General features: G+C 35.5%; 1 protein-coding gene across 1 annotated transcript in view; it reads left to right on the forward strand.

Annotated features, from left to right (window-relative positions):
* Positions 1 to 26,499, forward strand: part of RABEP1 (rabaptin, RAB GTPase binding effector protein 1) — an 85,056-nt gene that overhangs the window by 41,459 nt on the left and 17,098 nt on the right. The window contains exons 3-10 of the mRNA XM_081029448.1: positions 13 to 216; positions 2,005 to 2,165; positions 4,832 to 4,951; positions 11,879 to 12,014; positions 14,759 to 14,937; positions 17,062 to 17,193; positions 22,980 to 23,447; positions 24,693 to 24,797. Of these exons, the coding sequence (XP_080885574.1) occupies positions 13 to 216; positions 2,005 to 2,165; positions 4,832 to 4,951; positions 11,879 to 12,014; positions 14,759 to 14,937; positions 17,062 to 17,193; positions 22,980 to 23,447; positions 24,693 to 24,797 (1,505 nt within the window). The remainder of the gene's footprint in view (positions 1 to 12; positions 217 to 2,004; positions 2,166 to 4,831; positions 4,952 to 11,878; positions 12,015 to 14,758; positions 14,938 to 17,061; positions 17,194 to 22,979; positions 23,448 to 24,692; positions 24,798 to 26,499) is intronic.

Raw genomic sequence — 26,499 nt, forward strand, 5'->3', positions numbered from 1 at the left:
CTTTTTTCCCAGAGGATCTGAAGAGGCAAAATGCAGTGTTACAAGCTGCACAGGATGATTTGGGACACCTTCGAACACAGCTCTGGGAAGCCCAGGCAGAGATGGAGAATATTAAGGCCATTGCCACAGTCTCTGAGAATACCAAGCAAGAAGCTATAGATGAAGTGAAAAGACAGTGGAGAGAAGAAGTTGCTTCACTTCAGGCTGTTATGAAAGGTAAAGATAAAGAAAGATTTGTCTTATGATTTTCTAAGATAACTGATTCTGATGATTGAGAACATTTTCAGAGGGTCTTAAAATATACCCTGAGTTTTGTTCGTGGCTTTATGCATTATCATCTTCAAGGTGTCATTTTCCAAATAAAAGGGAAGCCAATAATATTGTATATGGGTATATCATCTGTATTTTTAACAAATTTAATAATGGAGAATAATAATAAGAGTGTTACAGAGATATTGCATTAAATGAGAACTATAGTTCATCATAAGGCTTAAAGCAGGGCTTTTAAATGGATTGTTTTATAGGAGTCAGGCGAGTAATATTAATAAAGCTGTATGGGTTCAGAGAGTGTGTAGAGCTGGAGAAACCTCCCATGCAAAGAGTAAAGTTATTATTTACACTTACTGATTCCAGCTAATTATTGCCCATCCAGTCCAGTGTTGCCATATCTTTCACATTTTTAAGAAAAATTTGGATTTTTATGTAACACCTTCACTGCAATCTATGAGGTAGAATGGGCTATGGGTTAGAATAGGCTTTATGGGCTGCCAGCTTGTCCAAGGAAGAGTAGTGGTTTAATTTCTCTCTAATGTTAGTACCAGTGCTGAATTATTTCCTGCATTTCTGAGACGATAATGAAATGAAGTCAGTTGCCTCCTGAATATTTTGGTTCCTGGAATTTGTTTAGTTAATATTGTAAGTGTGAAATAGTGGTGACTTAATTTTTTCCGTCTTAGCGTTTGGGTGTCTTTTTTGCTTTAGTGCTCTTGGGAAAAAGTTGGTAAGACCAGCCCTATTTCTCAGTTTGTGGCTATCACCTAGGGATGACTCTGAGCCTCTGTGACACTACAGACTACAGTGGCTTACATAGATAGGAGCTTATTTTACTCACAGAAGAAGATATCCACAGGTAGGTAATCCAGAGCTGGTTACAGTGGTTCCACGAAGTCCCCAGTGTTCTTGGTCCTTCAGTCTTTCTGTTCCTTCATCCTTAGTATGTAGTTTTCAACTTCATTTTGCCTCATGGCTGAAAAATGGCTGCTCCTCTTTCAGGCTGCCTCAGAAAAGGAAAAATTTGCTAGAAATATTCAGCATACATCCCCCCCCCCCAAACACACACACTTAATTGAGGTATGTGGTTACCTATAACTGGAAAATCTAGTTTTTAAGTTGGGCCATTGACTTCCTGGACAAAATTGGGGTTTTGTTAGTAAGGAAGAAGGAGCAGTGGAAATTAATGTGCAACCATCAGTGTTTATCACATAATGTTTTCAGATTATATTACATTTGAAGCCATTTTATAAAGACTGTAGAATTTATTGCAATTCAGAATCTTGGGTTATAGTAAAACATTCCAGAAATACATCCTTTATTCTCATACTTGCAGGTAGTTGGGTTGGGGTGACATATTGTATTTGACTTAGGAGCCATAGTGTAGTATCTGAGAACAGAGTTTTGGAGTGGCCTTAGGCTTGAATTCCAGCTCTGCTTTTGGGTTATGAAACATTGGCGAGGGCACTTAACCTTTTCTCAACTTTCCTTATCTGTAAAATAATATATGACACAGGTTTATTTGAAGATTAGAAATGATTTAAAGCCCTTAGCAAAATTTCTACACATAATAAGAACTAGAAATGTTAGTTTACTGGTTTTTTTTTCAGTGAATTAAAAGATTTCCAGAAATTAGGCAAAAGCTCTTTATATAACTACTTTTTAAATTTTAGTGTGCCAGAACCTTTCTTTTTCAGAATGCTTAGATGTGAAATATTTGGTGATGTTTTGTAGAAACAGTTCGTGACTATGAGCACCAGTTCCACGTTAGGCTGGAGCAGGAGCGAACACAGTGGGCACAGTATCGAGAATCCGCAGAGAGGGAAATAGCTGATTTGAGGAGAAGGCTGTCTGAAGGTCAAGAGGAGGAAAATTTAGAAAATGAAATGAAAAAGGTATGATGGAATGTATTCATCTGTAGAAATATTTAAAATCCAAATGCAAGATGCTTTAATATTATTGTGGTAATAGAAGTTGTATTTTCATGTTTTCTGTTAGAGGAATTATTTGGACACAGACCTAACTATAATACTAGGTAATTTGATGCCATTCCCCCATAGGTTTGTATAGGAAACTCCCTCACCTTCTTCAGATCTTTGACCAAAAGTCTCTGTCTCATGAGGCCTATCCTGACCGCCCCGTTTAACACTGCAACCTGCCCATCTCCTTCCCCCCGCCCACCACAACTCTGCGGATCACCCTTATCCTATTCTAATTTTTCTGTTTCCAGAGCACCTATTTCCTTATAATATCTAGTGTTCAGCTATTTATTATGTTTAGTGTTTGCTGCCTTTTTCTCCTTGCTAGAATGTAAGCTCCACGAGGGCAGGAGTCTTGTTTATTTCTGTATTCTCAATGCCTAGAACAGTATCTAGAATGTAGTTGCTCAATAAATATTTGTTGAATGAGTGTTGTTGCTTGGTGCTTTAGTTTCTGGTTTTATTTCTTTCTCAATATACCTTGTTTCCTGTGTGATGAATGTACTGCATATTGTGCTTAAATATATTACCATAAGATGCCTGAACATAGACCAACTAAATATAAAGTGAAATACGTTATTGAGAAAATTTAAAAAGCTTTATGGCCAGTTTGATTATATAAACTTTTACATTACTAAATTATGTCTGTGTGTGTGTGTGTGTACGTACTTGTATATATATTATATTTAAAATCACATATTATATAAAACAGTAATTAGAATTTGATTTTTCTTTTCGATGGGATTACTCATAGTCTTAGATTCCTAATTCTTGGTCCATACAAGGACTACTTTCATGGTTATTTAGTTTTTTAAAATAATGTAAAAATCTGAGAACCCAACACTCAAAAGTTTGAATCTTGAGGAATAGTTTTTTCCATTCTCTCATTTTAGGAAAAGATTTTAATTCTTCATGAGGATCTGACAATGTCTTCATCATCACTAGCGTCACTTAGTCATCTAACAATAGACAACCTTCATTTCTCTCAAGTTGAGATGAATTCATATTTGATGCTGCCATTGGAAATTTTATTCCAGCTACAACTACCCATTCACATGAGGATAGTTGTTTTTTCCACTTTTCTAATATATTCATATTCATGATTTCCACAATCTGCTACTTTTTGTCATTTTTAAAATTTATTTTTTAAAATAAATTTTATTTTTTAGAATACTTTTTGATCTACAAAAAAAGTGAATTTCGTACAGAGTTCCCATATACTCCACACCCAGTTTCCCCTATTATTGATATCATGTGTTAGTATGGTGCATTTGTCACAATAAACCAGTATTGATTTATTATTAACTGAAGTCCATTATTTGTATTCAGATTTCATTAATTTTTACCTAATGTTCTTTTGTCTGTTCCAGGCTCTCATCCAGGATACCACATTACATTTAGTCATGTCTCTAGGCTCCTCTTGGCTGTGACAGTTTCTCATATTTTCTTTGTTTTTAATGACCTTTCTGTCATTTAAAAATATTATCTTATAAAAGTGTTATGCAGCACTTTGAATTGTGAGGTCATCTTTGCATTAATAAATAGTTCCATTAATTCTTTGTGTTTTCCCTCCTGTTCGCTTTCCTGCTCTTTTTTTCTCAGCAGACTTCTGTAAGGATACCAAATTAGCCTTGACTGAAGATATTTTAAAATCATGTCTTTTCCAAACAGGACTTAGTGCAAAATAAAATAAATGATGAAATGACTTCGTAAGGACTGGAAAACAAAGCGAATCTCTCTTGTGTGAGAGGTTTGTTATTTTAGGGAAAATCTTCACTCGCATTTGCACATATATGATATTTTCCCTATCATGAAGAATTTAGGATAAGCTTGAGCTCATGTAAATTTAGTGAATAAGGTGAATTTTCATTTTTACTATAAGGAAACAAGCCAATTTCTTGAGTCTGCCTTTGTTTCAGTTTGTGTGTATGTGTGTGCGTGTGTATAAATAAAATGAAAATTAATTTTCTCACCAGTTTAAGAGTTTATGGATGGATGTTGTTTTCTTTTAATCCATATTTTTGAGAATGAAGGATGGAAAACAGTGTGATAATTTTAGGGGTCATCTTTGGGTTTGTTTTATTTAAATATCAAATATAAATTTATATTTAAATAGTCTGTTTAAATAACTGGATGGAAGCCTTTTTATAGCAATGTAATTTTCTAATATTTTAGCAAATACATTGCTGTTTTTTAATGTTTAAAAAAGCCTTTTCAATATTCATAAGAAATTATGGTTTCATTAATTTAGTTACCAGATTTGTAAAAAAGTATTTAATATGTGTATTTCCTTTTATGCATAGGATATTTTCCAACTCAATTACTCAATTAATTCAAAAGTCAATTATCATAGTGAATCTATTTTCCTACTTAATCCCAAATTCTAAGTGAAGTATTTGTGAAAACTATTATGACTTGACATTCAAAGTAATGCAACATTTAAATTTGGACATGGTTCAGTTTTGTGAGTGTTAATACAATGCCTGGTAGACTTATACTAATTTTAACAAGTGGGTGGGTCAGAGTTTCTTAGAAAAGCAATAAATCAGTAAGTTGCAGTATTCCATTCTTTTTAACCTTAGGCCCAAGAGGATGCTGAAAAACTTCGGTCTGTTGTGATGCCCATGGAGAAGGAAATTGCAGCTTTAAAAGATAAACTGACAGAAGCTGAAGACAAGATTAAAGAGTTGGAGGCCTCAAAGGTTGTGAAACATTGTAATCCATTTGCTTGAAATCCAAGATTCTCCCCTAATGTCATGGGCAAAATTAGAATCACTAAGGGGGTAAAAACTGTAATTTACACTATGTATCTTAAGAATCTTGCTTTCTTTAAAATGCAAAATATGCTTAGAGATGATTTTGTCTTTTGTAATATTATAAATAATCACAGTAGTGATGCTTGTGTTGCTTTGTTACAAAGTTGGTATTTATTTTCTTATTAGAATGAGACCGGATGGCATGTGTTTTCTTATCAAAGAAAATAAGCTGTTCAAAGTTGACTTTGTTTGATCAAGCCAGTCCCAGAGTTGATCTTTTACAGATGATGTAGTTATAAGTTGGCTGGATTTGTTGTCCACAAAGACATAACAGAAGAAATACAAAGGGAGTGTGGAAAATTTTAATAACTAATTAAAAGAAAGTAAAAAAGAAACAAAAAATAAGAAAAAAGATAGTAAACAGAAGCACAACATAGAAATGTAGAAATAAATGTAGGAAGGTAAAAATGGGAATGTATCAGTAATCCTAATAAATGTAAACTGATAAATCATATACAAAAAGAGATTGGATTTTAAAAAATCTAACTTTATATTGCTCATAAGAGATATACCTAAAATAAAACTTACAAGGTGAGATTGAAAATAAAGGGATATTTAAAGATGTGTCATGTAAATTCTAACCAAAAGAAAGTTGATACAGCATTTGTATTATGAAACAGGATGTAAGGGAAAAAAGAATTAATAGAGTTAAAGAGGGACTCCATCTAATAAATAATCCATCAATAAGATACGACAATCACGAATTTGAATGTACCATACATAGCCTTGAAATATGTAAACTAAAAAATGAGGGGAAAATTAAGGGGAAATTGACATTTACAATTATAGTAGATTTAAGTTGACCTTTAGCAAGTGATCGTGCAAGCAAAAATATATATGTATATTAGTAGGGATATAGGAGTTTTGATCAACTTGATTAATAACTTAGGTGTAATAGACACACAGAACCCTGTACCCAAGAAAAAGAGATTATATTTTACACTGTAGTAGAGCATAGTAGTTAAGAGCTCAGCATTTATTTGCTGGGCTACTTTGGGCAAATTACTTAATCTTACTGTACTTTTCTCAGTTGTAAAATGGGAATAATGTTACCTGCCTTATAAGGCTATTATGAGGATTATAAAAGTTAACACATATAAAGCACTTAGGAAAGTGCATGGCATAAAGTATTATTTTTAGGTACATTATACTTTGAGTGATTTGAATATTTTACTCAAGAATCTAAAAAAAAACCCACCAATATAGTACCAAGTATATGAATGGAAGGAAATAACACAGATAAGAGTAGATATTAGTGAAATAGAAAAGCAGAAGAAAAATAGAGAATGTCAATATAATGGACAAACTAATAAGATAGACAAACATCTAATAAGACTAGTGAGGGAAAAAAGACTCAAACTATTAGAAATTAAGGAGAAGACATAACTACTATTAGAAATTAAAGAGGGGACATAACTACAAAACAGTAGAGATTTAAAAATAATAAATACTATGAACAGTGTCACACCAATAAATTGGAAGTGAAATAAATTTAATGGAATGAAAACATTTCTAATGAAAGGTAATTAGTCAAAGTTGTCTCAAAATAAAATAGGAAATCTAAAGAAGTCAGTAGCTATTAAAGAAAATGATTTATAGTGAAAAATGTCCTTTCTCCTCTTTCCTCCCCTCCAAAAAACATTGGATTCATCTGGTTTGCAGGCAAGTTTTTCCAAACCTCTTGGAAAGAGATAATTCTTATATTTTATAAACTGTGTTAGAATAGAAAAAGAGGGAAAGCTCTTCAAGTCATTTTATGAAACTTGTATAACTTTATTACAAACAAATGCACACAGAGAGTGGCAGGATAAGCAAAGAAAATTATAGGTCTAGCTCATTGAGGAATACAGAAACAAAATTTTTCAACAGTGTAGCTTAAAAGAAAATAAGATACCATGATGAAATAAGGTGTATTCCCAGGAATTTAAAGATGGTGTATCACCAGAAAACTATTATTATGTACCACATAAAAAGATTGTAGAAGAACAATATATTCATTTCATTTATTTACTTATTTTTTAAATTAAAGTTTATTGGGGTGACAATTGTTAGTAAAGTTACATAGATTTCAGGTGTACAATTCTGTAATGCATTATCTATATCTCACATTGTGTGTTCACCACCCAGAAAACATTTATCCATAAAGATTGATGTAAATTTTGAACGTTGGGAGGTGAAGCTATGCAAATGGCAAGGTATCCCCTGCAATTAGAATGAAATAGCAATATATTCATTTTAAATTCAGAAAGGCATTTGATAAATTGAAACACCCAGTAACTTAATAAAGGGCTATTTATCAAACCTTTAGCAAACATAATTAATGTCAGTGTTTAGCAGCCTTACCATTAAAGACAACAACAATATGAGGAGACCTGTGCTCAATGATTTTGTTCAGATTTTTTGTGGTCTTGGATGATGCAGCAAAACAAGATAAATAAGGCATAAGAACTAGAAAGAAGAAGATGAAACTGATTCGATTGTCTATATAGAAAAGCAAGAGAATGTACAAACAGGTTATTAGGCCTAATAAAAGTTCAGAAAAGTTGTTCCAACAAGATCAACATCCAAGCACAATAGTGTTTCTATATCCCAGTAGTAGCCAATTAAACACTGTAATGGGGATTAAAAAGATCCCATTCAGTAGTGGAAGGCCTGCGCAGCCTGGGCGGAATTTCCAGCTACAATTGTGTGGGACTTATGCTGATTGAGCAGAGCTAGCGGAGCCAGGACGGAGTAGTTCCTGGCGGAGCTGACCAGGCCCTTCCAGAAATGTCGGTTGTCAGGTAGTGTATTCATCACCATGAAGAAGGATGGTGGGCGAACTAAACCCATTCCAAGGAAAGTTTCTGTGGAGGGGTTTGAGCCCTCAGACAACAAGTGTCTGTTAAGAGCTACTGATGGGAAAAAGAAGGTGAGCGCTGTGGTGAGCTCCAAAGAAGTAAGTTTCAGTGGCTATTCAAACCTATTGAGAGCTAACATGGATGGGCTGAAGAAGAGGGACAAAAAGAGCGAGAGTGAGAAGACCAAAGCAGCACAGTGGAGGGCACCAGATTCCCTGCTTTCCCCAACTAACTACTGAATTGCTGTTTTTCCTTTGGTTTTTACTTTTGCCCATAAAGCTTTCTGGTTCCCCTACAATAACTATTTTCATGTGAGATTAGGGTTATTTTGGATGGGAGAAAGGATGTAATGTTTACAGGGTAGTTTTCAGAAGCCAGTTTATTTTACATCTGGCTAATTAGTCTATGTTGTATAGGTGTATATTCCTGGATTAAAGTCTCTGTAGCCATCTGTGTGAAGAGGAATGTATCATTAAATGAATTTGTCAGAAAAACAAACAAAAAACCCATTCCCAATAGCAAAAAAATCCTACAGCAGTCCTCCCCTTATCCTGGGTTTTATTTTCCGAGGTTTCAGCTACCCAAGGTCAACCGCAGTCTCAAAATATTACATGGAGAATCTCAGAAATAAACAATTGATTTTAAATTTAGTGCTGGTCTGAGATGATGAAATCTCATGCAGTCCCACTCCATCCCTTTGTCCAGCATCTCCATGCTGTGTCTGTTACCTGCACATTAGTCATTTAGTAGCCATCTGGTTTATCAGATCAGCTTGCGATATCACAGTGCTTGTGTTCAAGTAACCCATGTTTTACTTAATAATGGCCCCAAAGCACAAGAGTAGTGATGCTGGTAATTCAAAACAGAAACTGTAAAGTGTATGTATGTATGTATAGGAAAAAACATAGTATGTATAGAGTTTGGTACACATAGTATGCATAAAGTTTGTCCTCGGTTTCTGGCATCCACTCAGGGTCTTGGATGTATCCCCCACGGATAAGGGAGGGGTACTTTATTTAATTTACCTAGAATATATCTAAACAAAAATGGGCAAGATCTTTATGGAGTTCATTAAAAATGAAGATTTGAATACTTGTGTGTTTCTTAATAAAAGAATAATGTATTATAAAGCAGGCGGTATATCCCCAAATTAATCTATAAATTAAAAATTCCACTCAAAATCCAACAGGATTTAATAAGGAACTTGATAAATAGATAAGTAAATCCTAGAATTCATATGGACATGCAAAGGATCAGAAACACGCAAAAATTTTAAGAAGGCAAGGTGAGGAGACTTGTCCTACTTACCAGATAGTAAGACTTAACAGTAAAGCTGCTATAATTAAGATAGTTTGTTATTGGTTTATGGATAAACAAATGGACCAACAAAACATACTAGAGAGCCCAGAAATACAGAGGGTGCCAAAAAAATGTTTACACACTTTAAGAAAGGAAAGAACTATATTAAAATGACACTGATGGTAACCACTTTGAGCACTTTTTGTAATTGCAGAAGTCAAACGTGACTAGAGGTCGTCTTTTGTTATTGATATATATTGAATATTATAATTTTAACACAGTGTTTTCCTTTTTTTAAATGTGTATATATTTTTTTGGCACTCTCTGTGTGTGTGTACAGACACACATATACATATATATCTCTATAGATATAGATATGTATACACATACATACGCATATATACATATATATATACCCATATATACACACACACGCATATATATATATATTCAGTGGGAAATTTGACATGATAGGTGACATTACAAATCAGTGGGAAAAGAATGGATTGTTTAAAAGTAGGCTTTTAAAATAATTATTTGTAAATATGAAATAAAGTGAAATTGGCTTTGTGCCTCACACTTTACAAATATTAATTTCAATGAATTAAAAACCATAAGAGTGAACAATAAATCTTTAAAACTTTTAGATGAAGTAAAGGAATATGTTATTTGGGATACAAAAACATTTCTTAAGACAAAAATATTGACTGTAAAAGAAAAGATGGACGAATTTGCCTATGTTAGAATATAAAACTTCCTCATTAAAAGATATCACATAAACTTGAAGAACTATAGACTGTTGGAAGATATCTATACCTCATATACCTGACAAAAAATTAGTATTCAAAATTAATAGAAATTGCCAAGTTCTTGTGATAAATGGCCTAGCAGAGAAACAAATAAAGAATATGTATGAACAAGCAATTCACAAAAGAGGAAATCACAATAGTCATGTGAAAAGATACTGAACCTTACTAGAAATCAGAGAAATGTGATACCATCTTACCCTAACCAGGTTGTAAGTCTTACGGTACAAATTTATTGCATTCACCCACTATTGGAGTATTTGAAACTCTTCCCAATTTCAGCTGCCATTGTCAAGTTGGAGCCCTAGTTGACTATTTTGGGGTTCTTGGGGCCCTTGTTGCTTCCCTTTCCTTTCACCTGTGTTGATGTTGATATCATATAGGTCCATGTAGGTAGCTTTCAGTGATTTGTCTCCACCCTCTATTTATCACTTGTTTTTTTGGTAAATATCCATGTAGTTTTGGTTTTGTTATTTTAGTAACTCTGTTAGGATATGTGGAATTCAAGGAAATTCTCATACTTTTAAAAAGTATGAGATGGTGGCCACCATTGCCACCATCTTCCCAGAGTTGTTCTTAGTAGCTTTTGAATGTTAGAAATTCATTAATTATTGAATCAAGTGTTTGTTCAAAGAAGTAATAACTGATGAGTGGTTATATGCCACCATTTTATATGCGCCATATTGACTCTCCTTTACCATCAACCGAATTATCATCCTCTCCAGATGACAGGGAAAATGCCTCATAATAGCCAGCATTTTGTCATTCTCGGTTAATATCTTTTTGATTGGCTGACAACCTCCAGTGAAGTATCAAGTGGCAGCTTTAAATAATCATTTTAGTCCATGATCAATACTACTATATTGTATTAATGGTCTAGGAGTAAAGATATCTGAATACAGATTAGTCAGCTATTTCATGTTTGAAGTAGTGGGAAGATAATAATAGGCTTTAAAATGACCTTTAAAATGAAATTAGACACAACCATTTGAAAAAGTTGGAAGTTAAAAATGGCCAGTGGATGGACAATTTGTAAGACAGGGTGAAACAAGTGATGATTCTATTATCACTTTCTGGGGCAAGATTGCATTTTATTATATTTTGATTATGGCTATTTCAGATATTAGACTAAATTATTAATATTTGAACATTATAGTTAATTATTCAACAAAAATAAAACAAATTTTTAAAAGATGTGATTTTTAAAAAGTATTCTGTACTTCAGATTTGTGTTCATTACAGTATGAGACCAGTTATTTTTTTCCATTGTGACTTCCTCTTTTTTTCCTTCCATGAATATACATATCTGTGAAAATGTCTCCTTTTGATAAATTTAAGGAATTACCTATTAGGAATCAAAGATAAGCAAACTTATAAAGGTATGGTATTATTTTTATCTTTAGAAAGTATTACTGTTTACAATAAAAACCTGTTTTTACTGAGTATGCCATAAAATGAACACATGTATGTGTCGTTCTGGGAGTACAAATTCTAATTACCTTTTTGAAAAGCAAGGTACAAAACTTGTTATGTGGGGGCGTCCGGTTAGCTCAGTTGGTTAGAGCACGGTGCTCTTAACAACAAGGTTGCCAGTTTGATCCCCACATGAAGCCACTGTGAGCTGCGCCCTCCACAACTAGATTGAAACAACTACTTGACTTAGAGCTGATGGGTCCTGGAAAAACACATTCAAATAAATAAAAGTTTAAAAAAACAAAAAAAAACAAAAAAAAAACTTGTATGTGTAATCCCAGTTACATTTTTACTCTTGTGATTATAGATAATGCCTATTATTAGTTATGATATTTTCCCAGTTTTCTATAGTATGTATGTAAATTTTAGTTTAATGGAATTGCATTTTGTTTCAGGTTAAAGAACTGAATCATTATCTGGAAGCTGAGAAATCTTGTAGGACTGACCTAGAGATGTATGTAGCTGTTTTGAATACTCAAAAATCTGTTCTACAGGAAGATGCTGAGAAACTGCGGAAAGAATTGCATGAAGGTAAATATATATTCTGCATATTATCTCAGTCTCTAACAGAAATATGAAAGTCAAATTGATGTTGGTTAATAACAAGTCTTAAAATCCCAATCTATTATGTTAGTGATTTAATTTAAGCTTTACCATTGGTTGCAATGTTCTCATGAAAATTTTGAGATGTGAGGTCTACTAAAAATATTTAGATTGTTATTGGCTTCTCTTTCCTCCAGGACCCCAGTAATAACTTCACAGGGCACGAGGTATGGGCCAAAAGATAACAAGCTGGGAACTTCTGCTTAAATTGCTCTTTTCCCCAGACCTGTTTTGATGCAGGTGGATTAGCAAAAGTGAACATGGGACAGAGAGAGCAGATAGTGTATTCTGGTGTTTTTAAGTAATATTTCTGTTTATAAGGGACAATCGATGCAGAAATTAACTCTTATTCTCCCAGGATAGGGGAAGAAGACTTATCTTTTCCCCATTGAAATAAAAAAATATACTTTTGTCTAATTCTTCTAGTGATGCCTACACACCTGGGGTTCTTAACCATTTTGTGCCAGAATCCTTTACCAGTCTTTGAAGCCCTCTCAGAATAATGTTTTTAATTTATATAATAGGATTACAAAAGAAACCAATTATATTATAAAACAGTTATCAAAATACAAGTAACTGCGAACTTATGGTATAGTAATAAATGTGCTATTTTAGTAATGCTTTAAATAATAAGGTGTAGTAGCAGGTCTAGTAACTGCTGTAATTTTGAAGTAGTGATGGGCATATATGACATATTAAGATATCTGCAACAATTGTACTGAAATAAGAAAATACCTGTGGCTTCTGATGGTGACCAAGTCATAGATATTATTATACTTACTGTGGTTGGTTGCCTATATTTCATAATTGAAGGAAATGATACATTTTAGTTAGAGGTAGTGAAAATAAAGATCTGATTTTTTTCTCTCATCCAAATGCATGGGTCCCCTTGAACTCTTATACTTCTTGCAGGTTATTCTAGTAATATATTTTAATGTTCAGGTTTAGGACTGTGATGATAGAATCCTACAAAGAATACTTTTAAGTATGTCAAATGCTGTGGAAGATAAAGCTCTTTCATAAATAATTTAGGTTTGCATATGAGTTGGTTTTTCCCCCCAAATAGTGGAAAGCAGAAATTATGTAAGCATGCAGAATTATTTCATAAAATGTTATGAAATAACCCCAAGTTTGAGCGAGTCTTTGGCTTTCAGAAAACATTTTTCCAAAAAAAAGAAATTTCTGTTTAAACTATGTGCCCCAACCCTTCCAGAAATATTGTAAGACTACCAAATCTTCCTAATATATCTGGAAAAGTATCTGAGGTCATTAAAATGAGTAAGGGGGTAGATTAATTTCCATACTGAAAACATCACCAAAAAGTGTTTTAATGAAAAGAAGACAAATAAAAATTAAGTAGCAGTGTAATTTACAGCCTAAGTTGGGGGAATTAGATATGCAGCCAAAGTGGTGCAGTTGCATATGATAGGTGCCTGGCCTGTGAGTGTGTTAGCAGGAAGCAGTGCCGCAGATAGGCTTCTTAAAAGTTGTTCTTAAGCGGAGTTTTGAAAGATAGGTAGGTATTTGTCAGGTAGTCAGATATGAGAGTAACATTCAGGGTCATTAGTATGTGGTGCCATAAGGTAAGGAGGTGTAAGAAGTGTAGTTCAGCAAAAATAGGATACAAGAGGCAATGCCGCAAAATGTGAGTGAGATAGGACACCTTATGCTAAGGATTTTGGATTTTATCCTGTGGGTAGTAGGGGGCCTCTGAAGGGCTTAAAATTTTTTTTCCCTGAAATAAAACTTAATTGAGATATAAATCACATGCTATGAAGTTCACTTTTTTAAAGTATACAATTCAGTGATTTTTAAAAAATATTCACTAAGTTGTGCACAATCACCACTATTTAATTTCAGAACGTTTTCATTACTCCAAAAAGAAATTCTGTACCCATTGCCAGACATCCCCAATACTCTCCTTCCCCCCAGCCCCTGGCAATCACTAATCCACTTTTTGTCTCTATAGATTTGCTTACTCTGGATTTCCATATAAATGGGATTATACAATATGTGGTTTTTGTGTCTGACTTTTCTGAAAGGCTTTAAACTTGAGAGTGATGGTACTAATTTTGAATTTTAGAAAATTCATTTTAACAGCAATGTGGAGGATAGAACAGAGAGGGCAGAACTAATGGCAGGAAGACTAACAAAGGGACTAGTTGTAGTTGTCTGCGCCCTGGGGCTCATCTCAGGCAGAAGATGGCTGTGTGGTACTGCACAGGAGGTAGCACTAGGAGGCTTCTGACTGTGTTTGGGGGAGGAAAAGTCAGAAGTATGAGCTGTCTCTTAGGTTTCTGGTCTGGGTGCCTAAGGAGATGAGTAGAGATGATGCTACCTTTTGGTAGAAGATGGCTGAGCTAATGGATGTCAACGACACAAGCGTTTACAAAGATTCTTTGACTTATCCTGAGAGGTCAAAACTAAATGGGCTCAAGGAGGATTACTGGATAACGTATTTGTCAGACTTTACTAAAGATAATTAGGAATGGTTACTATACCTTGGGACTTTAGAGCAATGTTTCCCAAAGTATATTCCCTAAAACACTTGTTATGTGAGTGGCACTGTGGAAAGGTGGTGGTTGTTGTTGTTTTTTCTGTCAAATAAATTTGGGAAATAATGTATTGCCTACTATTAAAATTCAGTGTTTTTGATTGGGGGATTCCTACAGTTTGCCACCTCTTGGAGCAAGAGCGACAACAACACAACCAGTTAAAACACACGTGGCAGAAGGCCAATGACCAGTTTCTGGAATCTCAGCGTTTGCTGATGAGGGACATGCAGCGAATGGAGATTGTGCTAACTTCAGAACAGCTCCGACAAGTTGAAGAACTGAAAAAAAAAGATCAGGTACACCACCCCCCACCCACACACGTGACTATATTACTTTATGTATATTAGAAATTGACTTAAGCCTGAAATAAGGTCAAGTATGCCATTTCAAAAAGCATAATAGCTGCATTTGAAGGATTTTGTTTTTCAACTTTAGAAATGACCTTGTCTGGAGAAAAACTGATTTAGAGATGATCCTCTTCAGAGACTTCCGGATGCAGCAGTGCATATGTCTGAGACAATCTTTCTCTTCAGGTCTGTCCAGTTCTCCTAGGGCTCTTAAAGTGTGTTGATCCAGGCTACTCTTCTGTGACATTGCTCTCAAAGCCTGATTAGAAGGTGACAGGGTGGGGATGGAGAGGCTGAGTGATACGAAAAGGCAGGTGTCTAGAGTACTGCATACCCTAGATCCTGTTTCCTCCTTTAGTTTAAAAAATTATTTAAATTATATGAGTAATATACAAATACACCCTCATGTTAAAAATGTTTTGTTTTAAAGTACAAAGTAAAATAATAAATATGAAGTGATACGTGAAAAGGCGTCCTTTGACATCTCCCAAACCTCCCTTCCCAGAAGTAACCATCTTCTTTGTAATAGAAAGTAATCAGTTTGGAAAGTAGTCTTCCAGACCATTTCTACGAGTATATATTTATAAATGTAGGTTCAGGATGTTTCTTTTCATACAACTGGTATCATAGTATAAGTATTTATTCTATAACTTATTTTCTCATAAGCATTATCTTGGAAATATTTTCACATCAGAGATCTATCTCATTCTTACCAGCTGGGAGCATGGATGTACTCTAATTGACTTAATCCTTCTTATAGTGAGCGTCTAGATGGTTTCCTTTGTGTGTGTGTGTCATTTCAAACAGTGTTGCAGCTAATATCCTACACTACGTTGTGTATGTGTGTAGTAATTTCCCTAGTTAACTATGTAGAAGCTTTTCTAGGTCTTTCTAGGAATATTTTAAATTACCTTATATAACTTGTTAGATTTTGTTTTTCAGAAGCATCTTCCTTTTTAATGTTCTTTTCTGTCTCTTAATTCTGACTCATTCATCTTGTGTGTAGACACAGTCAACTGAAAGATTTAAAGTACAGATGTAATCATGCCCCTCCTTCTCCCCATTAAAACAGTCTAAATTCCTATAGCTGGTCGTGTAAGGTCTTTGTTAACATTTACTGAGCTTTTACTATATGTCAGCATTGTGCTAAGGCTTTATATATAAAGTTTTATCTCATGTAGTTCTGGAAACAAACAAACAAACAAACAAACAAAACAACAGTACTTTCCAAATGAAGTAGGGACTAATGGCAGTTCTGAGGTTTGAGCCGGGTTCTGATTCCAGAGTCTAAGCACTTAAATCACCACCCCCTTTCCATGTACCTCACTTCTCATGTGCCTGCCCTCTTTTATAGTCACATCAGGTTATTCAGTATTCCCCCTTATTTCTGCTCTTCTGTGTCCTTATACTTTTGTACCTGCATCCTTTCTCCCTGGAATCTTTGCTTGTCTTTTCTCACAAAGTTGGCAAATTCATCTTACTGATGCTTCATGATCCAGGTGAAGTGATACCTTCTTTGGGCCCCCTTTTCAAGCTCCCTCAGATAAAATCAGTCATTGTGAAGAAACAGACATACTTGTATAGTATTATAATTGTGTGGCTGCTTGTCCCTTGCCACTAGGCATGAGTAGATATCTTACTCACCTTTGATGAGTGAATGATTACATCAACTTGTATCCTTTTGTGTTTCAAAAAATTTGTACATATTTTCTGTTAATTTTCTATAATAATCCAAAGGAATGTTCTATGTAAATTTTCTTTTCTTGGATCATTTAAAGAAGAGGGGTTGGTATGCTTGCTTTTGTTTTGCCTTTCGTATTGTACTTTCCTTGGAAGCTGTTCCCTGATTTCTTCTTTTTACAAGGGTTCATACTTTATGCTTATTAGTATTTAAATATTTTGTTATGACCATATGCCCTCAGATGTGATTGCAAAACAAACAAACTTAAGTGTCCAGTTTTCTCATATCATAAAGCTCTTGTTCTTTTTTGTTTTGAGTGGTTTAAGAACTACCTGAATCATTAAATATAGATTACCTGGGTAATATGTATATTTTTCCCCCCTAACTTTTAGGAGGAAGATGAACAACAAAGACTTAATAAGAGAAAGGATCACAAAAAAGCAGATATTGAGGAAGAAGTAAAAATACCAGTAGTGTGTGCTTTAACTCATGAAGAATCTTCAGCCCAGTTATCAAATGAAGAGGTATAGTGAATCTATAATTATAATCTTTGTATACACATGATGTTATCATTTTTAGCTTCTCATACATCAGTTATATTGTTCATATGGGAAGTATATAGCTACAAGCTGAAAATTAGATAAAATAATATTTACTTCCAGTCATTTTTATGGTATTATAGATAGTACTATTTGAAACATGCAGTTTCTCTCTCTGTCTCTGAAATAATTAGGTGTTGTTTTTTCCAGTGGTTCCAAAATTAAAACATAGAAGAAATCTTTAATATCTGCAAAATCTTTTTTTAAAAAATTTATTGGGGTGACAGTTGTTAGTGAAATTACATAGATTTCAGATGTACAATTCTGTATTACATCATCTATAAATCCTGTTGTGTGTTCACCACCCAGAGTCAGTTCTCCTTCCATCACCATATATTTGATCCCCCTTACCCTTATCTCCCACCCTCCACCCCCTTATCCTCTGGTAACCACTAAACTATTGTCTGTCTGAGTTTTTGTTTCTCATTTCTTTGTCTTGTTCTTTTGTTGTTTTTGGTTTACATACAACATGTCAGTGAAATCATAGGGTTCTCTGCTTTTTCTGTCTGACTTATTTTGCTTAGAATTATACTCTCAAGATCCATCCATGTTGTCACAAATGTTCCTATATCATCTTTTCTTACTGCCGAATAGTATTCCATTGTGTATATATACCACAACTTCTTTATCCATTCATCTATCGAAGGACATTTTGGTTGTTTCCATGTCTTGGCCACTGTAAACAAAGCTGCAATGAACATTGGAGCACACGTGTCTTTATGGATAAATGTTTTCAAATTTTTTGGGTAGATACCCAGGAGAGGGATTGCTGGGTTATATGGTAATTCTATTCATAATTTTTTGAGGAACCTCCACACTGCCTTCCATAACGGTTGCACCAGTCTGCATTCCCACCAACAGTGTATGAGGGTTCCTTTTTCTCCACAGCCTCTCCAACACTTGTTACTATTTGTCTTGTTGATGATAGCCATTCTGACTGGGGTGAGGTGATATCTCATTGTGGTTTTTATTTGCATTTCTCTGATGATTAGTGATGTTGAGCATTTTTTCATATGTCAATTTGCCATTTGTATGTCCTCTTTGGAGAAATGTCTCTTCAGGTCCTCTGCCATTTTTCAATTGGGTTGTGCAAAATCTTTTTTGATAGGAAAAATTAATGTTGCTAATACTTTGAGCTTTTTGTTTAAAAGAGACTATCTATAGTATTGAAACACTTAACTCCCTGCAGTATACATTAAGTATTAACCAGTATTAGGTCTTGAGCCCTAAGAACAGTAGGTGACTTTTTGCAGAGTATGATGGGGTAGGGTAGAACATTTTAGGTATTGGGAATGCGTAAACTGGAGAGAGCTAGAGATGAAAGGTATAAGGTGGGGTTCCTTTGGCCTCAGCACCTCTCATCCACATTGTGGCAAGGGCCTCCTCACTGGGTTTCCTGTCTTTAGCACTGCACTGCACCCTCTGTGTTACTGTCAGGTTTATTTTTCTTAAGTGCGTCTGCAGTCAGGCCACTACACTACTCAAAAACCATCACTGACTCCTATTGCCTACAGAATTAAGTACAAATTTCTCACTCAGACGATCCAGGCCCTTCATATTATGCACTGTTTTAGCCACATTGGTTTTCTCATGCTACACTCCCCACCACACATGTTGGTTCCTTCACCTGGAATGCTTACCTCCCTCTTCCTTTCTGAGTATTGAAATTATTTTATTCATTCTTCAAGCCTCATGGTTATATCTTCTCTTCAATGAAGGAAATGCTTCTCTTATTGCCTCTAGGATAAAAACTAAAAAGGTTCCTAGCTTGGCATATGAGGACCTTCACAGTTGAAGGACCCTTCCAGCCTTACTATGCTGTCCAGACCTTTCTACTTACATGCTCATCTGCCTTGTTGATACTGTCCCTGCTGTTTAGAATTTCATACTCACTCTCCTTTTCCCACCTCCTTTCCCAGCCTGCTAAACCAGTTAAATTAGATAAGGGTCTTATCCTACTTTCAGAGGTGTCATATGTCTGTTGAGTTTGCAGATTTACTCTGAGCCATGTATAGTCTACTTCCTCGTGGCTTATATTTCCATGTTTATGGATTGTTTTATATTAAAAATCATTTTTAAAAATCCTAGTGGACATTGAGAAGTATGATGTAATTGTTTTTCTACATTCTTTGTTTTCAGTCATACACCGAGGACTACTTGACCTAATTCTACTGTGCATTTTTTTAAAAAAAAATAGATTCCCGGGAGAATGTCTCAACTTTTAGATACTGCCAAATATTATGTGGTTTCTGTGTCATGCAGTCCTGTGTCCAGGGATGTTTGAAAAAGTTTCAAACTTTTCCAAAAATATTTTAGCAGGAAAATAGGAAAGGGAGAATTGTTGTGATTTTCAGTGAAGCTTTTTTATTTTTGATTCTCTCTTAACAGATCCATACAGTATATTCTACATAACATTTCTAACGTTTGAAATATTTTAGACTTTCAGATCTGGTATTTTGCAGTTTGAATGTTGAGTTTACTTGCTTTGTGTTGAGAGTCATGATGGTTTACTTTAGCCTGTTGGTTTAAAGTTAATATGGAATGTTTCGGAAATTTAGTCAGATTTACCGATAAAAACATTTAAATTTGTAGGACCCTATGCCTTCTTTAACCTGATGCTTAGAATATACTTTCTCACTACAAAACTAATAAATGTTCATTATGGAAAATTTGGAAAATACAGTAAGGTCATACAAAATAAAAATAACTAGTAGGTAATTCTGCTGCCCAGAGATAACCATCAGTAATATTTTGGTATGTACCTCTCCTTTCCATTTTTTTCTTTTTTCGTTTCCAAAGTTAACATATATGTGTTTCTGTTCATACTTTTTAAACATAATCCAAATGTAACTTTACATGTTTTATGTATCCTTTTTCCCCCCATGTAAATCTGTTTTTAAAGGTTTTGGCACATCAGTAAATGCTTTCCCCAGAAGTGATGTTTAATGGTTGATATATTTCAGCATGTAAGGACACCATAATTCCTTTCTCCTACTGTTGATTTGTGCCCAGGTTTTAATTTAAAAGGTAACTGAGCGACGACATGGAGACGTCAGTGCCATTGAAAGAAGAGTTTAATGCTCTTCACGGCCCTCTTAGACGTGGAGTCATGGCACACCATGCAGAGCCAGGTAGCAACAGAGCTGGTCATGAGGCAGAAGCAGGAGCAAGGGGAAAGCGTGGACCATAGCCGTTATTGGGGTTTTTGAGGGAAAAGGGAAGGCAGGGCAGTGTAAACAGCATAGGATTGGCTAAGTTTGAGTAATTCCAGTGGGCTTTGGGGAAATATTGGCTTGGTGTGTACAATTTAAATAAAGGAGTTGATTGGGGTATGGACTTGGGACTGATTGATTTGTATATGAACAGCATGTTTGTAGGCAAGTTATTTAATTTAGGAATTAGCTAGCTTAGGAGTGACCATCTTTCCCTGGCCAGCAAGGCCCCCAAAATGTCAAAACATCGTAAAATGCAGGAAATAAAAAACATGATTTACACACTGATATATAGCAAGTTGATTCCATTGTTTTACTAGCATATAAAATTTTTCGTTATTATAAGTAATGCCATAATACTATTATAGCTAATTCTTCCTTGTACAAAAATCATTATGGATTTATCTGATTACTTCCTTAGTATAAGTTGTTGGGAAAAGAACTCCTAATGAGGATATAAACATTAAGGTATCAGAACATATTGTTGAATCATCTTTTGGAAAGATTATAACAGTTTACACTTCTAGAAGTATACATTCCTTATGCTACTATGTTTCCCCGAAAATCATCAGCCAGATGGATGCATTTAGTACGTTATGACGATGTTCCAGAAGAAGATGACATGACTGTATTTGAATAAATGTAGATTGTCGTACATGAAAAAATAAGATATCCCCTGAAAATACGCCCTACTGTGTCTTTTGGAGCAAAAATTAATATAAGACCTGGTCTTATTTTCGGGGAAATACCGTATTACCATCATGGTACTCTGGTGTTTTTAAAATGGCCATCACAACTTCTCTGCCCCTATCACCTTCTTTCTGTGTCACAGTAGCCTTGTATGTGATAACATTAGCTATTAGGCTCTTATGTAAGGCAATAGAATGGGTTCTGATTCCAATTTGTATTAGGATATTTCTTTGGAACCTTTGCCATAGCTAGCTTAATATGTACTAGATTTGTGTTTCTCAGTCACCTGAATGTTACAGAATAAAAAATATCTTTAAAAAGGAAGAAATGGAGGAATTAACATAAAAGTTGTCAACTTTTTATAATACCAAGTAAAGATATTTCTAAAACATTTTAAAAAGTGTATATTCCACAGTTTTTTCTAGATCATAAAAGGAACGGTATTTAACAACAACAAGTAGAAAGGCTATTATTACTTTAAAATAAAGGATAGGGGTGGCTAGTTTGCTCAGTTGGTTAGAGCATGGTGCTGATAACACCAAGGTTGCCAGTTCGATCCCCGCATGGGCCACTGTGAGCTGTGCCCTTCTTAAAATAAAACAAGACAAAAATAAAATAAAGACCAGTACATTTAGTGTCAAGAAAAACTTACTGAATTTTTCTTGTTTTACTAATTTCCTTACTAGCTTATGCAACTTCATCATAGAATGACACTGGTGTGCTTTGGGGAGCGTGCTGCACCACATTTTTTAATAATTGAGATGAAATTCATATAACATAAAATTTATCATTTAAAGTGTACAATTCAGTAGCATTGAATACATTTACAATGTTAAGCAACCATCACTTCTGTCTAGTTTCAAAACATTTCAATCACCCCCAAAAGGAGACCCCGTATCCATTAAGGAGTCACTCCCCATTCTCTTTCTTTGCACCCTCTGGCAACTACTAGCTTGTTTTCAATCTCTATGGATTTACCTATTTTGGACACTTCATGTAGTTGGAATCAAACCACATGTAACCTTTGTGTCTGCCTTCTTTCACTTAGTGCACCACATTTAGCGTGCTGATTACACCTTGTGTGGAACTTGGTTTCCAGCATACCACATTTCCCCTATTTCCCTTCTGCCACTCTGGCTAATCTTGTCCATCCCCAAAATGTTAGTGTTTCTCAGGATTCTGCCCTTCACCTTCTCATTCTACAGACTCATCCTAGGTGTTCTGATTTGCTGCTTTACAATTATCATTATATGATGGTTACTTCCCAAGTCTCTGTCTAAAAACTTAGATGTCACTGTATCGGGCGGACATCTCCCCCTGGATATACAATGGACCCCTCACATTCAACATAGCCAGCAACGAATTTCCGGAGACCTTCCCTGACTCCTTATGTCTGGACTAAGTTCCTCTTCCTGAGTTACCAAAGCATTAGGTACATAGCTTGTAGCCTATCATTTTATTAAATACAATTTTCTCACAGCCTGCTTGTTTATTTTTTTCACGAAACCGTAAACTTCTTGAGGTCAGAGATTGCTCACAGTTGTATCCTGAGCTCCCAGGATGCAAGTTGTATTTTGCTGTATCATAGATATAAGTTGTGTCTTGCTCACAGTTTTATCCTGAGTGCTTGGTTTAGTGCCCAGCATATAGAAGACAATAAATGTTTGTTCAATGAATCTATGAAGGTAGCACACGAATGATTATCATGTGTAACACGTGGCAAAATACTTTTAACATATGGTAGTTATTTATTTATTTTTTAAATATAAAGAATTGCCTAACGTGACAATATGTATGTTCACATTTCAGGAGCATCTAGATAGCACCCACGGTTCAGTCCATTCTTTAGATGCAGATTTACTGTTGCCCTCTGGAGATCCATTCAGTAAATCGGACAGTGACATGTTTAAAGATGGACTCAGGAGAGCACAGTCTACAGACAGCTTGGGAACCTCAGGCTCACTGCAATCCAAAGCTTTAGGCTATAACTACAAAGCAAAATCTGCTGGAAACTTGGACGAATCGGATTTTGGCCCGTTGGTCGGAGCAGATTCGGTGTCTGAGAACTTTGATACTGCCTCCCTCGGGTCACTGCAAATGCCAAGTGGATTTCTGTTAACCAAAGATCAGGAAAAAGCAATCAAGGCAATGACACCAGAACAAGAAGAGACGGCGTCCCTCCTCTCCAGTGTCACCCAGGGTGTGGAAAGTGCTTACGTGTCTCCCAGTGGTTACCGCTTAGTCAGTGAGACAGAGTGGAATCTCCTGCAGAAAGAGGTGCGTTGTCTTTTTTCCTTCTGCTCACTTTGAGCGATACTGGGTAGCTCTGGGATTTAGTGTTCATTCAGAGGATGGTCCTGAAGTGAGACCTTCACATGTTGCCCGCAGATGGATGCTGTAACCCCTATTGTCTGACCCTTACAGAGTCTGCTTTGGCTGTTCCCGGTGACTGATGGATAAGGGAACTAACTAGCTAATCACATGCAGTGTGACCTTCACCTGAAGCCGCACCTCTGAAGTGGGAGCAGTCTGCCTGAATAGCATAGCTGAGTTTAAGTTAGAGTAGCCTGAATGTGGTTTGCTCTGCAGTTAATATAGTCCAATGTATTACAAGATTCCTACTTTTTCATCTTTGCTTGAGATCTAAAGTGCAGGTGCTTGTCAGCAGTCAATGTTGAGAGTGAGTTAAAGGAGGGGGTGGAAAATAAGGGAGAGAAAAGAAGGCAACCTTTAATGAGGTTAATTTTCTACTAATAGTATTTGCAAATTCAGAAGTAAGATTAGGAGATAAAAACTTAAGTATATACTTGCATAGTGCTTTATAGATTACAGAGCCCTTTCACATCTCTTTGAGCTTTCTGATAATAATGAAGGAGTCAGGATATGATTGTCACTAACTTACAGATGAGGAAACTAGCTCAGAGGGTCAAGTGAGTTGCTTAAGTTTCCCCTTTGACTTAGCAGCCAAACCTGGGTTAGAATCCAGGTTTTCTGACTTCCAGTGCTTTCCTTTGCTTGGTGCTACTTTTCTTTAAAGAAGCTGTAAGTGGAACAGCTTATTAAGCCTGAAAGAAACTATTCTCCTTTGTCTTGTGCAAAACATGTGAGAAGGTGTGACTTAATAGTTTCATACCCACTTGTAATTGGAACGGGTGAGATGGTTAATGGGTACTGGTTCCTCCTCCCATCCCCCTCCTTGGTTGGATTTAAATTGTGAGTGCAAGAGAACAGTAGTACCTTTTGCTTACTTTGTGTTTTCCTCAAATGTGGTGTTTTGTAGCCCTTAGCCTCTTGGTGGCAAAGTTGTGTCCCTTGTTTTCCTATCATACTTGCATTTGAGCTTACGACTTTTTAGAATCTGACCCTGTGTTGTAATTTTTTGCCATAAGTCCCTGAAGAAATTGTTTACTCCATGTTCTACTTTGAGTAACATATGAGTAGGTAAGACTGTGCCTGTGCTCAAGTGTGGGATGTAGAATTACTTTGTTCTACCTGATAAGAGGTAATTTTGATGCCCTTCAGGTACATAATGCTGGAAATAAACTTGGTAGACGTTGTGATATGTGTTCCAATTATGAAAAACAGTTACAAGGAATTCAGATTCAGGAGGCTGAAACAAGAGACCAGGTGAGTTTCTTTTGGGTATGCCAGACTGGTTGTCGTTTTCATTGGAGGGGCAGAAGTAATTGTGTTTTTATTCTTTCCCATTTACTTTATGAAGTATATTCATCTTGTTAAATATGAAATAATGTGATGCGTGTACGTCAGTTACATTTCCACTGGGAGCACATTAGAACCTCTGCTTTTCTGTCTTTGTTTCATTAGTTTGCCCAGCACTGCACAGGTCAGCTCAGCTCCTTTCTCTTCCCTCCCAACCTGCCTCTTCTGCCCATGGCCTAAAAGTGATATTGTCGTGGGAAATGCTTTATGATATGGAGATTTAGGGAGGTAAAAGGTTGACTTTTGACCCTAATGGAATAAAAGCTTAATTGAATATAAATTAATCAGTATTTGGAGTCTTCATTGTTTATTACCTACTTCTTATAAATGTGTTGAATTGATTAAGGTTAGTTTACAGAGTTACAGAGATTAAGATTAGGCAGATCTGGTGAGATTGATGAGTACCTTTCCGAATACAGTGCCTAATAACGGGTTCCTTGATAACATTTAGGAAATAATGTAGAATTTCATGAGAGTGGGCTTGCGAAAGTATACATAAGAAAAAGTTAATTTTTTTCTTATATTTCCAAATTGTTCTTTGATTGTTATGAAGATTGTTCACCTGGTCTTCAAAATAAATTGAAGCAGGTAGAATGATGGTTTAATATTTTCAAATGCCATTGGCATGCTTTTCTGCATATATGCTTTTTTTCTGTAGATGGTTTAAAAGTAAATTTCTAAAGCTATTTGTGAAACTGATATAGTTGGCCTCTGATAGTATGGCATTGGAATGGTCTATCTTGGGCCCATAGTTATTTCAGTAGACGTCTTACTGGTGCTTCATCTGTGCTTGGCATTTTGCCGAATCCTGGGCATTCAGGTACAGGTAGAGCACAGTACTGCCCTGAGGAGCTCTCAGTGGTGCCCACCAAGCCATCAAGTCAGTATAGTTTTTTCTTGAGATGTGCACGTAGAAGAACTAGAGGAGGGGCAGGGCATCTGACTTAACTCTGGGCTCAGCTGAGTAACACTTGTGGGTAGCACGTGAGCTAAGTTTGTTTTAGAGCTGGAGTAAAAATCAATTAGGAAAAGAAGTGAGGAAAGGGTATTCAAGGAGAGGAAAGATGTATGAAGGAAAATGATGTGTTCTAGGAAGTGTAAGTAGTTCATGGGCCTGGCCATGGTGTGTGCGTGTGTGCGTGTGTGTGCGTGACAAACTCATGGGAGAAGAAGCTACAGAGGGAAGGCCACTACGAGCTCATTGAGGGAGGGGTGATGATTGAAGGGATTTAAATTTTACTTTCGGAGGCATTTAGGAATTTTAAATAGGGAAATAGTAATACAATTTGCCTTTTGTTTTAGAAAAAAATGTATAGTGTTAGTATGGATTATAGACTGGAGGCAAAGGATAGACTAGAGTCCAGGAGGCCCGTGTCCTAGCCTACAGGACCCAGGAGAAAAAGCAGATATTTACAAATGAGATAATGTATGTGAAAAATGACTTGTTAACTGTAAAGCATAGTACATTGAACTAGGTCATCTATCTCATTTCTTTCTGAATTGACAAGTCTATTCATGTTCTTCAGGGAAAGGAAAGATTCGATTTTTAAAAAATTTTCTGGAGTTACGGATTGTTTTCAGTTTATAAAAAATTCTGGTACTTCCTTCT

The sequence above is a fragment of the Rhinolophus hipposideros genome, assembly GCF_964194185.1.
Source record: "Rhinolophus hipposideros genome assembly, chromosome: 20".
Lineage (NCBI taxonomy): Eukaryota > Metazoa > Chordata > Mammalia > Chiroptera > Rhinolophidae > Rhinolophus > Rhinolophus hipposideros.